Source organism: Pleurodeles waltl, chromosome 11, assembly GCF_031143425.1.
Source record: "Pleurodeles waltl isolate 20211129_DDA chromosome 11, aPleWal1.hap1.20221129, whole genome shotgun sequence".
NCBI lineage: Eukaryota > Metazoa > Chordata > Amphibia > Caudata > Salamandridae > Pleurodeles > Pleurodeles waltl.
Window position 1 is genome coordinate 533419973 of NC_090450.1, and position 15628 is coordinate 533435600.

Genomic DNA, 15628 nt, shown 5'->3' on the forward strand with positions numbered 1-15628 from the left:
AAGGCCAACCTTCTTTGAATGTTAGTAATACAGCATATTTTTCCTTTTAATGAAAGGAATCACACCATTCACCTCCAGACAAACAATGTTCATCAGTTTACAAGTAGAGCGGATCTAGGCCATTGTTGTGATGATGGAATCAGCCATGTAGAGAGGAGCAAGAGATCAAGTATAGATGTCAAAAAGATGTTGAAGCAGGAAAAGGATCAGCAGACAGGGCCCTAGCCAGAGTACACTGGTGTAGGAAGGGTCGTAAAAAGAAACTCAGGGAAGTTGCAGGGGGATAGCAAATTAAGTCAAACTCCAAGTACACACATGTTGGGAATGCACATTTTTCTGGGCCAAGCAGTGCATTACTCTGATTAGTACGTGGAATGCGAGCTCCAGCCCTCATTCTATTTCCGGACATACCCTGGGCCCAGAGATAGCATGGAATAAATCATAACAGAAAGGTGTAGATATTCTAATGGACACGATCAATCCCAGATTTGAAACTGACAGTAAAACAAAAATGCAGGCGTCAGTAAGTTGTAGCCAGGACATAAACAACCACTTACAATCAGAAAGACAGCAGTCACCTCTTCAAGGGTAACACTCTTACATTGGCACAGGTACAAATGAAGATGCTGTTGATACTTAGCCTCCTTTAGGCTTTTCAGAGGGTCTGGAAGGTTTCAGTGCTGAAAGGGATTAGTTTTTACCTCTTTCCAGGACTTCAAAAATTCGAGGTAAGCCCTCATCATCGTACCGACTCTGGTGTCTCCCACTTCAAGAAGAAGTGTCTGGGTGCAAACTATGTGAATCCGAGACAAGGAGCAGCCACTGCCCCTCCTCAGGCCAATCTGGACTTACAAGTATCTGTGGATGATGTGTCCAGTGAGTCAAAAAGTCCTCCAGTTTGTCAAATTCAGAGTACTCATTGAGAGTCACAATCATCACAGTGGTTTCAAAAAGTCCATATCTAATTTACAACTTTCTCATGTAGGATTTCAGCACCAAGAATTGCTTCCTTCAGAAGGGAACCACAACATGAACAGGATGGCCATAAATGGATCACCTTTCTATTTTTTGCAGCTTGCAAAAACAGACAGACCTGTTAGTGCTGCAGCAGCCACATGACGATTGAGTGTGGTTTGTTTTAACTATTGGGATTTCGAGATTTAATTAGGTGTGCTCTCTGGAACTCAACTCTGTGAGTGAAGGTAACATTCACCAGATGAGGCCCTTCTGCCTGGAAGCCAAACAGATCATCCTTCTCCACTAACTTCGAGCTCAATTGCTCTTCAAGTTCATACATTTACGACAGATGTGCAACAACTACTGGCCCTAATCTGGCCTCTTGTCTACATCATCTTCCTCAGAGATGAGTCTCTTTTCTACCAATTGAAGCATTTGTTGAATGAGGCAATGTATGAATTTTACTTCAGATGACACCTCAAAGATCTTGGAGTCCAGAAAGCCCATTGTAGCCTTATCATTGAGATTTCTTTCAAAATGAGCATGGGGCCAAATATGTTAGAAAACATATTCATGTCCTAGCACTTCCAGCTTGCCAAAGCCTCAGAGGAAAAAAAAAAGCAGGTGTGCAGACTTGTTATGAGTAGTAGAGGCCTCAGAGGGGGAACTGACAAAGGTGCAACATCAGGAGGTCTGGACACTAGGAAGTGAGCGGGTGGAGAACAAAGGAAAGTCCCAGTAAATCAATACAATTGCAAAGTACACTGTGGATCCAGATACACAGAATCCATTACTGCAACACTCCCAAATTATAGTCTTCACCTCTGTGATGCCCTGCTTGTGCTTCCACACCCACCACGAGCCTGCACTTCTTTGAGTACTGTAATTCAAGAGTGGAGGGCCGGCGGGACCTTATTATGTGATCTGCCCTTCATGTGAGAACTGAGGGAGAATATCAGGAGATACAGCAGAGACTAAACAAGGCAAATCATAATTATGTACAAAAGACAATCAACAAAACTGCATAAGGCTTGCTTCAACTGACATTGTACAATAAATGGTCAAGGGGGTCATTAGGTCTCAATTGCATTTCCTAGAGCTATTTTCTGTGACCATGAGGAACTTACCTCGGTCTCACCAGTGTGTCTGAAGCAGACCTGAATGAGTGTCTACAGTGACATATCCGCATTCCATTGATGCCAAGGTCTTCAGGCATGAGTGAAGATGTCCATAGGTTGTATACGCGGTTATAAGCCTCCAGAGCACATGATCACTTAAGCATGTCTCTCCTCCCACAGCCACGCCAAGCCTCCACAGTAGTCACTGCAAAAGGGAATGCCAGTGCCAAATGCAACAAAGAAACGGATGCAAGCTAATCCTGTTCACACCTCCACAGGTGGGCCGATCAGTCACTCCAGGGACAGGTCCTATGCCAATGTCCTGGGTATGACGTCACTACCAGCAGAGCAATGGGGAGGAGGGGTGTGCCCTGGCAACAATGAAAGGCACAAGAGGAGTCAGTGCACTAGTAATCCTCGCTGCATAGAGTATATGGCACCATGGATAGCTCTCTACACAGCTGAGCTTGGCCTACAGAGGTGCTGGGCAAAAAAGTAAAATCAGAGGATGGCCAGCATAGGAGTCACCAGGTTTCTCCTTCTCTACTTTTTTTTCTTTCCTGGGGAGATGCTGTTTTTTTGATGATTTGTGATTAATCAATTGCCACTTGAGTGCCAATTGGAGCTTAGTTAGATTCACATTTGAGGAATAATTCGTAGTGATCTCTTAGAATATACTGTTAATACTGGAGGGACAAAAGTCAGGCTGCAGGGCTTGCTGTGGTCCCATTTACTTCATTAATCAAACACTCATCTCCAAATTCCCCTCACAAACTGAAAAGCTCCTGTGTAAGTCTACTTGTTTTAATGGTAGTATAGAGACAATTAAAAAGGTAACAATGGCAAAGAATAAAGGTGCAACTATAAACATTTCTAGAAAAAATAAAGCTAGTGAAGAAATAAAGAGCAAACAGAAGAGTACAATGTTTAATTTCAGCCTCAAAGATAGTTAGCTTGACAAATGAACATTAATGAACACTGAATGTCTAGCCAGATGGCTCATTTTGGGAGAAGGTGGCAGGAAAGCCTGACAAGCCTAAAAGGGGTAGGATCATGCAATGGTGAGAGAAAAGGGCATGCTATGTACGCCATTGATTTATTTTAAGTACTATACCCCAACTGAAGTGTGATATTTGAAAATGGAAAGAAACTTACACAAGGGAACAAAATGCATCATAATGGAACAGAGCATTTTTTTGGTCAAAACAAGACAACAGAGTGATAGTTCTGTACAATATTTATACTCACTGAGGCAATACGTGCAAATGTAGCTTACCTCGTCAATAACATTCTTCAAAGTTATTTTCAGATAGTGCTTTCCAGCAATTTTCATTGTTTCATCTAGGCATCGCGTAGCCAAAGAATTTCCTCTAAATATTGTGTTTGCTTCCCTAAAACAAAAAGAAACACAGTGGTACTAACATCATTTCCATTAGTCTGTTGTGATCAAAGTATTACTTCTTATCTTCAGTGTGGTCAAGTTCCAGTTTTTTTAATATCACTGAGTTGTATATATAATCTAGCCAGGTACTTATTTTATAATATTGCACTTAACTTCGGAAGATATGTATATCCAAGTAAAAGCAGGCACTCTAAATGTTGCACTGAAGGAAACAAAGAAGTGTATAAAGAATTACCATGATGCTCTAGTTAACTGTGCCGAGACGATCAGTCGTCTTTTTGGAGGTCACATCTTCAGGGAGGCCAATATTCCTTAGAAAGATACCTTTTAAGTGGATGAGGCACGACATTATGATGAAACCTGTGATGACTTTGATGTGAATACTGCCGATTCCATGAGATTTTTATGTCATGTGGAAAATAATTGTCTGAGATGTGGGGAGTGCAAGGCAGGCAAGAGAACCAAGATTGTTTTTGGGAAAACGCATGGTCATGAGAGCATCTGGATATCGGGAAAGCCTTCTCTAATCTTAGGTACCACGTTCATGTATTGGTTGTTGAAATCTAGAGCAGAATGTTGAGGATGTGAGGAGATGAAACTTTACTAAGTTTCTTTAATAAAGAGTTGGACTAGGTTGTGAGTGCTGACAGTACTTGAAATGTCCTCAGCATGCCATATTCCTGAGAGTTGAAAGAGTTGAGAGTTTACAAAACAACTTTTGGAGCCACCATTAAAGTGTGTATGTGGTATTCGCATTAGTTTATAGATTTTAACTAATATTTAATTGATTTCCTTCTATGCAGTTCATCACATTTAAAAACTAGTACACCATTCTATGCTAAATAAAATGATGTACTGTGGAAGTCCATTACTTTAAAGATTTTTTGGGAGAAACTGGCAAATTTTAAAACGGTTCCATTTTACCCAACTGTCTTCGATAGTCGTCTTAAAAATGTAAATTTTTGTATGGACACCGGGCAAAGGAGATTATTTCCCTTTGGACCCCCGATTTGAAAAAGGCATTCCAGCACTTTATGCTTGAAATATCATATTATTTGAAAATATCACAGACTCATGTCTAAATTATGTGAGGCAGATGCCTGAGACATATGCTGTACCACAGGAGAGGTATGCCCTAGAGTAGATTGAGGTGCCTGTGACTCTTCTTCTCTTTAATTCACGCCAGTAAGCAGATAGATGGAGAGATCTGCATGCCACCATCCCTTTTGGAGATGTACGCTTTGATGTACATTTTCGTGCCTCTCTTAACAGCGAACCTGCTCTTAAGTGGAGAGCATGCAGCAATGCTCCCTTGAAGCCACACCTCGGTCTAGATCTCTTAAGTGGCGAGTCCCTTGAGATAGAGGAGCATGCCTTGATAAAGTTAACCCGCTCTCCTTGGCCTTCAGGATGACTGCCAGATCCTAGTCCTAAATTTGTCCCTACCTAGACATTTTCTTATAATAGAGACTATCCTCAGGGAAACTGAGAATTCGGTAACCCAGCAATGCACAAGCTGTGAAAGTCTGCCTGCGCCTTTTTATGCCACACGAGGGGCACTTCACAAACAGAGATGGCATTCTCTTTATACAAATATTTGTCTATCAGGAACCAAAAACAAATATGTCTAGCCTTATAAAAAACATCAAGTCATGTTATGTTAAGGTTTGGAAAGATTTCAGGAGGAAAAAAGCCAAAAAAGGCAGAGCTCAGTTCTCTAGGATTCTGTCACTAGAAGCTGGAGAAAAATAATTGGTCCAACTGTCATAGTTAGGATATGATGGGATAGTGGTGGTGTGCCTTACCTTTAAAGAGCTGTGACTTTTTTTTAAGCCTTTTAGGCAGCAACCTGTGAAGCTACTTCACTTGTCCTTTCTCTCTCATTTCCTTTGAAGAACGTTTAAGGAGACTTTTTTGTCACTTTCTAAAATTAGTGACTGGAACTGTTTATTTATGAATACAAACTAAGTCTAAATTGGCCAATATATAATATCATAGGCGGTCAAAAATACCATGTTCTTTCAAAAAAACTGGCTTTTCGGAAGATCATTTCTTTCAGTTTATAAATTTTGTAAAAAGTGTTCTGGGACCCCACACGTGGGTGGGAGAATTCGGTGTTCACAACTACAAAATGATTGCCTGGAGAACAGGCAGATGTTCTTGCACCAAGCCCCAATAGGAAACAAAGGCATTTCCCCTGGTGTTGCCCATGGTTAGCTTAGGGGCCCTTGGTAAGTAAATCAAGGAGTACATTTTAAGGGTTCCGATTATGCAATATAGAACACACTAGTTGCTACATTCAGTTCAAGACTAGGATCAGGAAGGCACAGGTAATATGGTGGGCAGTCTGAAATGTTTGTATTCATTTTTTAACCACACACTAAGACATATTTTCTGACTGCTTGAAGAACACATGATCTTGCATGGTTACTGTCTGGGAGGCTGGGGGAGGTGTCCTTCGGGTTTCAGAGCTTTCCATTCTGTGTAGTTCAGTAAAAAACAAAAAAGTGATGATCATTAGATTTCCTGCAACCAATCCAAGAGGCACTGGCGAAACGAAGACAAGCTCATAAATATTTCAAATATATTTATTTCCGCTTTTGGCAAATGGAAAAGTCTTCTGTGATTTTACACAAACCAACCTGAGTATCTGAACACTTTTCCCTGGAACGTATAGGTTTAAAAACAGAAGAAAAAAATATTTTGTTTTATTTGGATTCTCTAAATTCCTTACAAATGGAGGTGGTAGACAATGAGACAATGAGGCAGTTGTGCCAGCACACCTAATTAAAAAACAACAATAGATATACAGAGAGATCCCCTGCAAATGTGCCATCACAAAACTGATCAAGAACTCCTAAAACTCTTCAATATGAAACTTGAAAATGCAGGGTTACAAACACGACTGGCTGTGTGACTTGAGATAGTTCATCATATTAGAGGTGGCCACTTCAGCCATGCAGGATTTCAAAACTTCAATGGTTATTTCTGGCTTGTTTTGGATTGAGAGATCATTGCAGGTGTCATCAACATATTAGTGAGAGTGCACTGTGCCTTCAACTAATATCACACAACGTTCTGACTGATATGTTGTATGAGATGGCAGCCCAGCTCTACGGAGAACCCCAAAGGAGTCAGATGACACAAAGGATCTGATTTAGATGTTGGCGGACAGGTTACTCCATCACAATGACAACGGATATCCTGTCCGCCGAAATATAAATCCCATTATGTCCTACGGGATTTATATTTTGGTGGATGGGATATCCGTCACTGTTGTGAAGGAGTAGCCTGTTCGCCAATATCTAAATCAGGACCAAAGCCACTTAAGGCAACCTGCTAGGTTCTGTGCTACAAAAACAAGGAGACCCACTGCAAATGTATCTTCACAACACTGGTCAAGAGGACCGAAGACTATTAATAAAGTTAAACTTGAAAATGCAGTTACAAACTTGATCCACTGCCTTAACTAAATTATCCAGTACGCACAGTGGTGCAGGCTATGAAGCATGGACTCCTTAAAAAACTGTGTTTCCAAACTGGGCATGCCTGATACTTAAATTGAAGACTACGAGGCACAATATCACAGAAGCTTTAAAACTCCTCTACTTATTTCCTATGCTACAACTCAGAGACTAAAGGCATCATTTAGTCCTTGGCAGACCATGCACCAAATGGCTGGGATGAGAGAGGCACTGACTCCAACACGGCAGTCATGGCTGCCCACCACATTTAGACTTAGTTGACACACTGGTGGCCTACTTTTCCCCTAACCCTGCTCCCGTTCCAATGGCCGGAGCTGCTTCAGAAATAAATCATAGCAGCTGCAAGTCCAGCTATGCCCTGGAGGCATGCAGAACACCATCTCACTCCCAACTCCCACACCACACACAAAGGCCCGAAGGCCATTCTCAGCAGTGATGGATGGTGTTTGAAAATGGGTCTTTAGTTGGTAGGGGTATACATCCTTCCCAAGTAGGGACCACAATCCTAGTCGCGGCAAGTCAAATACACAACATAAAGTAACCTATGCTCTCCCTCTGGTAACTTGGTTCCTAGGCAAAGAGCTGGCGTAGAACCAGAGGCAAGTTGGCAAGCCCTTTGAGTCACTCTGGGGGCGGTGGTCAAGTCTTGAGGTGCAGGGCAGAGATCAGCTGGTAGCTGGGCAACTCAGCAAGGCAGAGCAGCAGTTCCTTGAAACTGTCAGGCACAGAAAACTGGCGATTCTCTGGCACAGCAGTCTTTACTGCAGCAGACTTTCCTTGAATCCAGAAGTGTACTGGTTTTAGTGGGTCAGAAGCCCAATACTTATACAAAAAAGTGCCTTTGATGTGGGGGATGATTTCAAAAGGTTACAGTGAAGTACACAGGTCCCCCTTTCAGCTAAGCCCCGGCTCCACACTATCGATGGGAGGGGAATCAGCCCCTTTGTCAGGGCTCTAGCCCCTACTCTTTGAAATGTAAGTGGAAGCACTTCCCAACCTACCCATCAGTATGCAGATGCAGCTGAGTATCCTGTGTTGTGTATGTCTGAAGGGAATGCACAAGTGTAGCTGTCACCTAACCCAGGCCAGACATATATTGGAGATAGACTGCAGGCATGCAGGGCAGTGGAAGCATAGAAATGCATGCAGGGCAGTGGAAGCATAGAAATGCCCACTTTCTAAAAGTGGCATTTCAACAGTAGTAATGATAAATCCAACTTTACCCACAAAGAGTATTTATCATGACCATTTCAATGATACCAAACATGAAGCACCTACTCCTCTCAGATCAGGAATTACAACTTAAAAGTATTATAAGGAATTCCCAATGCTGGCCTGAGAGAGGGGCAGGCCTTACAGTAATGAAAAACAACTTTGTGAGTCTTTCATTACCAGGACATGAAAGGCTTAAAAGTACATGCCCTGCCTTTTCCTTGCATGTCACCCTGTCCTATGGGCTACCTAGGGCATACCTTAGGGGAAACTCATATACGAGATAGGGGAGTTTAAGGCTTGGTAAGAGGTTTGAGTGCCAAGTCGAGGTAGCAGTGAGATTCACACAAAGGCTCTGCAGTGGCAGGCCTGAGACACGTTTACAGGGTAACCTCAGTGGGTGGCACAATCAGTGCTCCAGGCCCACAAGTAGCATTTCGTTTGAAGGCTTTGGGTATATGGTATACTGCTTTACAAGGGACTTACATGTAAATTAAATATGCCGATTGTGAATACACCAACGTTACCATGTTTGGGGAGAAGCACCTGCACTTTAGCTCTGGTTAGCAGTGGTAAAGTGCTTAGAGTCCTACGGCCAACCGAGAGACACACCAACAAAACAGGAGGTAGGTAAAAGATAAATTGTCTGGGATAACACAACCATATGGATGCCAGGTCTAACCGATGGGTATGCCAACTTACTTTTCCCATTTTTTTCATGATTTTTCAGTGAAAGATTTAACTAAGAACTAAGCTTAATGCAAAATGATTTTGTTCTCTTTTTATTAAATAAACAGCAAACATGGAAGTCTAATCAGTTTGCTCTACTTAACAAAACATTATTCATGGTCTAGAATTTCTTAGAAAGTAATTATTACTCAAACATCTGTATCATTTAAGTTATCAATATTTCCAAAATAAATTTTCACTACTTGTGCACTAGTACAAAAACCTTTCTGAAAAATGGACTTGAAGCAATATCTCTTTGCTCCATTTTGTATTACACAAGCATTAATGTTTCTGTGACCAGGCCCAATTTACTACCTTTTAGATGCAGAAGATCTATCAACAATAACAAGGATATTAGGTCTCATATTTTGAGTAGTACAGAAACTACAATAGGTTTAGCTTTACAAAACAAGCAATAGCAAAGTCAGCACGTCTGTGCTTAATGTGCTAAAGCAGGAAGCGTTGGGGGCATTAGAGCGAAACACACAGGAAGGAGTGAAGTTCAACCCAAGCACCATAGCGGAGGAGGAAGAATACATCCAAATAGCCAACTATATTAGGTGACAGATGCATACTCCACTGAGTTGAGCCTAGACGTGATTGGTTAAAGTACTGAGCTAACTGCTGAAAGGAGCTAACTGAATAAACCTAATTATTGAAAGCTAAGGATCAAAGCCCACTGGCTGAACCAAACTAATTGAAGAAACATAATTATTGAAATCTGCATACCAAAGCCCACCTTATGTAAACAGTTAGCAATTGGTCAGATTGATACCTCCACTGTTAAAGTCCAAACTAAAGTGATTTTTTGAGCATCTTAATAGTTTCAAAGTAGGAGTAAACAATATTTCAAACATGACTGGAAACGTGGGAAAAGTTTACACACCCCACTCAACACTGCTCGACACGTAAAATTCCTTAAAAAAAATGTTTTCGCAGGAAAATATTCTTTACTTTTCTGCAAATGTGTTCTCTGGTTAAAAGTGTTTTTGGTGTTTATTCTTCTGCAAGACACACATTTACTGTATGTTTTCTCCAGATATTTGTTTTTATTTAAAAACTTTGCAAACTTACTCAAGTTTGAACGATTAGCGAAAACCTACAAAGCTCTCTTCGCAATTCTGCAAACACACTCAGTTTGTATTAGAAAATTAGAATTGATGGTTCAAACCGCACACCAGTTAGTACAAAGCTAATGAAATGTAAAAATGGTGAATCTGTAAATTAATTATGCATAATACATCAATAATATATCTGTAATGAGTAAATAAAACAACAGTGAAAGTGAAGGAGAAAAACATATGAATAAAATCAGAATAATGTAACTTCAAAAGCAAATAAAAGCTGCATAAAAATATGTTGCTCTGAATTCAATTGTACAAACAGTTGTTGCAAATATTTGTAAACTTGTAAGCGTGAATGTGTGCTAAATATGAATTTGTGAAAGAACTGTAAATGTATTTAACAATAATACCTACAGTAGGGAGCAGACACGACAAAAAAACATAAAGTAACAATGGAAAGGAATCCTAAACTGTGTTGAGTAAAATCTTAATACTGTAAAGTAAAAATGTCAAAAAGCATCATAAACAGATTATTGTTCAAAATGTGACCTTACAAATACATTGAAAAATATTAACTAACATCATAAGAATAACCATGCTTAAATTGTGACACTAAAAACCACTTATATAGATCAAACAAAAAAAGTAAAAAATAAAGCATTATATTTGCTAAATGGTGGTGTAAGAATAGAAGTTTAAAATAAATGGAGAATACTTGCAGTGTAACATATGTAGTTTAAATAGAAAGTGCTGCCATTGTGGCTTATGGTGCATATTTTTACATGAATGTTTAAATATCATCACTTTTTTTTTCATAAAGTACTTCTATTGAATTTATAATGGTCAACAAAAAAGCAATAATTATACTATTGGGTTTCATACCTATATAGCATGCACATCGCAAATATAAAATGTTAATGTCACCTTGAGTGTTGATGTGCATTAAGAAAAACAGAAATATGTTAGAGTCTGTCAGTTTCATTAGAAGGACTCGGTAACCTGCTATAATACGTGAAGAAGAGAAATCTCTGGATATGTTCTAGTTGATACTCTTCTTATATATTACGACCAATTCGATTTGCTGGTACATTTGAACAAAATGTCAAGAGAGGTTGGCAGCCAAGTCGAACATTTACGCAGCTTAGGGCCAGATTACAAAACATCGGACTGGTGCCATTGGTTGCCCTTGGTGGTAATTAAGGCAGCACTTGGTGCAATCAACTTTTACCGCCATATTATGAAAGCAGGTTTCTGGGGGTAGTAATGTGTAATAAGAATGCTTGAGCATATTTGATGCATGGCATTTTGTTTCAGTGGTGATGTGTTGATTTTCTACTGTTGTGTTTTCGTGGATTATTGCAATGTGATGTTCTGTGGTACTGTGGTGGCTGTGTTGTGTACACGTTTTGACTGTTTTGTTGTGCAGTGCCATATTATGTTTTGTGTTCTTAGTTGTTATGTTACCTTGTGTTTGCTACGGTCCTATGTTTTGATGTGTAACTTAGATATGTCAAACAGATGTAGCTACATTTTCAGTCATAAGCAGTACGTCTTTAAAGATCACAAGACAAACAATGATTTACCACTTAGATCGTAAAATAAAGCTATTAGAGCTCTTAGCTCTTCAAATAGTTAGGACACATGCCAGCTCAAAACTGTTTCAGAGACTCATCTCAAATGAGCCTTTTTAGAGCTCACTTTATGCTGCTTGGCCCATAATGACTGGAAACAAGCTGGGACCCTTGGTGCACTTCTATAGTCGATAGATGGATAATGTTTCATGTTCTTTTGCAGGCAAGACTCTAAAGCAAGTGAGTGTTTATGAGTAAATTATATGTGTTTGTTGTGTCAAGGGTAGTGATGGTGAATCCCATCAACTCTGTAAATAAAAGAAAATCTAGATTTAGGTACAAGCACAGTTTGTAAATCTTGGCCAATTTGACACGGCTTAGTGAGAATTGTTTTTATTTTTAATTTTTGTAGGGTCAGTCTTGATGTTGATGTATATAGGTGCCTTTACGACAATGTTATATTCACGATGGTTACAATTTTCATTTGACATCAACCTAGTAATGCTGTATTCTCAATAACATTTCACTCCTAATACTATTTATCTGAACATACATTAGCATTATGGTTCTTCATATGTTACTTTGAATTCTTTTTTTCTCAATTGGTTTGTTTTTACTAGTGTTAGGCTTATGCACATATTAGTTACAAAGTCATGATTATTACATAGTGTTGACAAAACACTGTGAACAGTTCCTTTGGAAAGTAAAACAACCATTGTGGGCCTGAATCGCAAAGAATCTGCTGTGACTTACTCTTATAGTACCCTTAACTCACTCTTGCACTCCTGCAGTAAATATTACTCTTGCTCTTCTCCTAAAATTCTGGGAAAGTCAAAAGCACTAAAAGAGTAAGTCACACTCACTCACAGAAAGATCTCTGTGTACTGTGCCTTTTTTTTCCATATATCCCATTCTTCATGCGTTTCAAATTAATCTGTGCTACGAGGAATGCGCAAACCTAGTTACTTTCTGCATAATAGTACGTCCAGTCCTTCTCACTCAACAAAATGTCATTTGATTAAATACTTACTGTGTGTCCTTCAGGTCTAGTTCCGCAATCGCAGTCACAAATGGGAGAAGTTTTTGATAATGTAGCAGCAGTCGTACCAATGGCAAAACCGCATCATATTTATCTCGACAGACTTCCCCTAATATGAAGGCAGCAGAAGCAGAAATAGGCTAGATGAAATGCAGAAAAAAAAGAAAAATGTAATGTGCATTTACACAATGGAAAACATTTTAAAAACTACATTGATTTTTGAGAATGTACATTTAAGAGACAAATCTATAAGTGGTAAAATTCAGATCGATAAATGATATAAATTTTACATTGGGAAATGTGTGCATTCCGAAATATGCTATAAAATATGGGAAAATAGTGCAAAAGAGTGACTTCTGTGCTTTGAGTGTTTCATTTACTTTATCCAAACTCGCAGATAATACATAGCAGGAAGGGAGTTGTTTGAGGAGCCTCTATAACATTTCAAACTAAAACCATAATAGCATTACCATTTTATCCCACCACTGTCTTAACATTTATAAGACGAATAAAGGTCTCAGCTGCTAAAGCAACTCCTCCCAATGGAATAATTTTGCTTTTTTTTTAAAAGCATTGGTAAAGCCAACAGAGTTAGCCTAAGCGAGCTACTGGCTTTGTCAGCATACTCTGGTGATGTTGGACTGCAGCATGGCAGCTGTTCAAAATGGATAAAAATTGGCGATGGCCCTGCCATAGACCTATTTTTCTCATTCACAAAACAACAACAGGAGTGAGTTCCAGAGAATCACACACTGAAAAATATGCCATGCCACAGTTTTAGTCCAACACCTCACCCACTAATCCAGAGTTATGCTGCACATCATTTGCACACAATTTGCAAATCTTTCAAATTTTGCATGCTCAGAACCCAAGTCTGCATACCATGACTAATAACAAGCCAAGATCTACAATGCTTATGCACACTCAGCTCATCTTCACTCAGGGTCTAAACATCATCAGCTTGTCTCCAAACACCCTTAATCAATCAACTTTGTAAGCCCTCGACACACTGCGCCAACTATCAGCAGCCATAAGTCTGGTACCCACTGGCCGTTCGTACATACCTCTAATCACTTGAAAAAACTTCAGAAATTCTAGATTCACCATACCCAAGCACTGCACATCATCTGCTATGCTCACCACATCACCAAATCTTGTCACATTCTGCATACCCTACCACCAGAATCTGTAAACCCTTGGTCAAGCTTTAAACAGCATGAATCGGGCTATGCAAATCATCAACCACACTGTAACCTAACGTAAAGGCACTCAGGACCCACAGTGAGGTGCTGCATACACTTAGCCAAAATCTGTATACCTTTACATTCTTTGTTCTCACAGTCGGCTGTGCAGTGCACAGTACCAAGCACACGCTCTGCAATCTTAGGCATGCCACCGAAAAAGGCACACAGATACCATTCTCCTAATACTCAACCCTCAAAGTAACTATATTTTGAGATGCCTTAGAGTCTAATTTACTGAAGGTTTTGTGCATCCAAGTTGCATAAAAGTTGGCTACACCATCATAAAAAGCCAGTCCCCGTTCACTTGAATCAAGATTTCAAGTTCATAAACAAAAAACCTACTTTAATCAAATCATTCAATCATTATTAGTCCATTTCGGTTTATAGACATTGCAATAAAAATAAAATTACAAATTTTAAAGAAACATATTGCTGTAAATATCAGCAAACACTTTCATTTTAATTATTCCTAAACAGTCGCACTTGACTTAACTGCTGCAAAAATCTACCTATTAAAGCAGAAGCCATCACCACCAGCACCCACATTTATCTGGCAGCTCACCAACTCTGGTGGTTTTCGGCACAGTTGTAGCCTGGACACCATCAGATTGTAGACTAAGCAGTGCAAAAAAGAAGCAGGCAGTTTTAGTTTACGCACCCAAGATTTGGAACAACATTCCTGTGTCAATCGTACCGTGCCAAAGCTGCTCCAATTTAAGAGTTGGCAAAGGATCTGTTTAAGGACTACTACATGACAATGCATTACTAGTCAAACTAGTTACCTCTCCTATCACTCCTTGACTTTATGCTTGTCCAGGGTTCTGATGTCTTTTGGTTAGGCTTGCGCTATAGAAATACCATATAGATATACCTACTTGTTTTCTACATGAGTAAGTCTGCATTAGGAGGGAAAGGAGAAGAGGTGTGTTACATAGGTGCATTAAAGGAAACACTTAAGCACACCATAAGGTTGGAACTTTGTTGGTATTCACAAACGTTTTGACTGCTGTATCCCACTCCTGCAAGCATATGGAAAACGAATCCTGCAAAAGGTAGCTATAAGGGGCCTCCACGTTGGGAAAATGAAAGAAGCAACCCCCTATTTACTGTGGTTGGAAAGGAAGAGATTCCTGAAATTTCAGAAATTATGCTCTTAAGCATCCCCGCATAGTTAAACTGCCGTTCACAACAAAATTAAAGCGCAGAACAACAAAAACCACATCGACAGTGGCTGATGTTCGTGGCTACTGAGGTTTAAAAAGTATAGCTTTGAATAAAGGATTTGCATTTCACCTAATTACACATTATTTTCCCAAAAGTTAATGTTATTACAAAAAATCAAAAATGCATAAATTTCTCACACTACTAATAACTACCCAAGCTTGTTGTCGGACAAGTGGAAGAAGCAGATGGATTACTATTCACGGAAAGGAATACTCCTTGAAATGTACAATTGCTATGGAGAACTCAAGGAGAACAAAAAAAAAACAAATCAGACGCCTAGTCCAAAAGTATAAGGGAATGGATTTAATTAAATACTTGTGAACCCCTTAACAGCTTGGATTCCGGAACATGTGGATAAGCCAAGAGGGCAAAATAAATTATTAATGTAACATTCATGCATTATTGCTTCAATTAAACTTTCCGTCTGTACATCCTATATATTCGATAAGGAAGCAACAGGTTTACAGGTGGCCAGGTACATAATGCTCTGCTCTCCATTTTCTTTTCTTTTAAGGCAACAGAGTAATGCACAAAAGTAGTGTTAGATGTACTGCATGAGTGCTCAGTAAAAGAATCAAAAACA

The 15628-nt window shown here is 39.5% G+C and overlaps 1 protein-coding gene across 1 annotated transcript in view; it reads right to left on the reverse strand.

Moving 5' to 3' along the window:
- RASA2 (RAS p21 protein activator 2) overlaps window positions 1-15628 on the reverse strand; it is a 461891-nt gene that overhangs the window by 190751 nt on the left and 255512 nt on the right. The window contains exons 11-12 of the mRNA XM_069213940.1: window positions 12569-12717; window positions 3352-3466 (exon numbers count right to left, since the gene is read on the reverse strand). Of these exons, the coding sequence (XP_069070041.1) occupies window positions 3352-3466; window positions 12569-12717 (264 nt within the window). The remainder of the gene's footprint in view (window positions 1-3351; window positions 3467-12568; window positions 12718-15628) is intronic.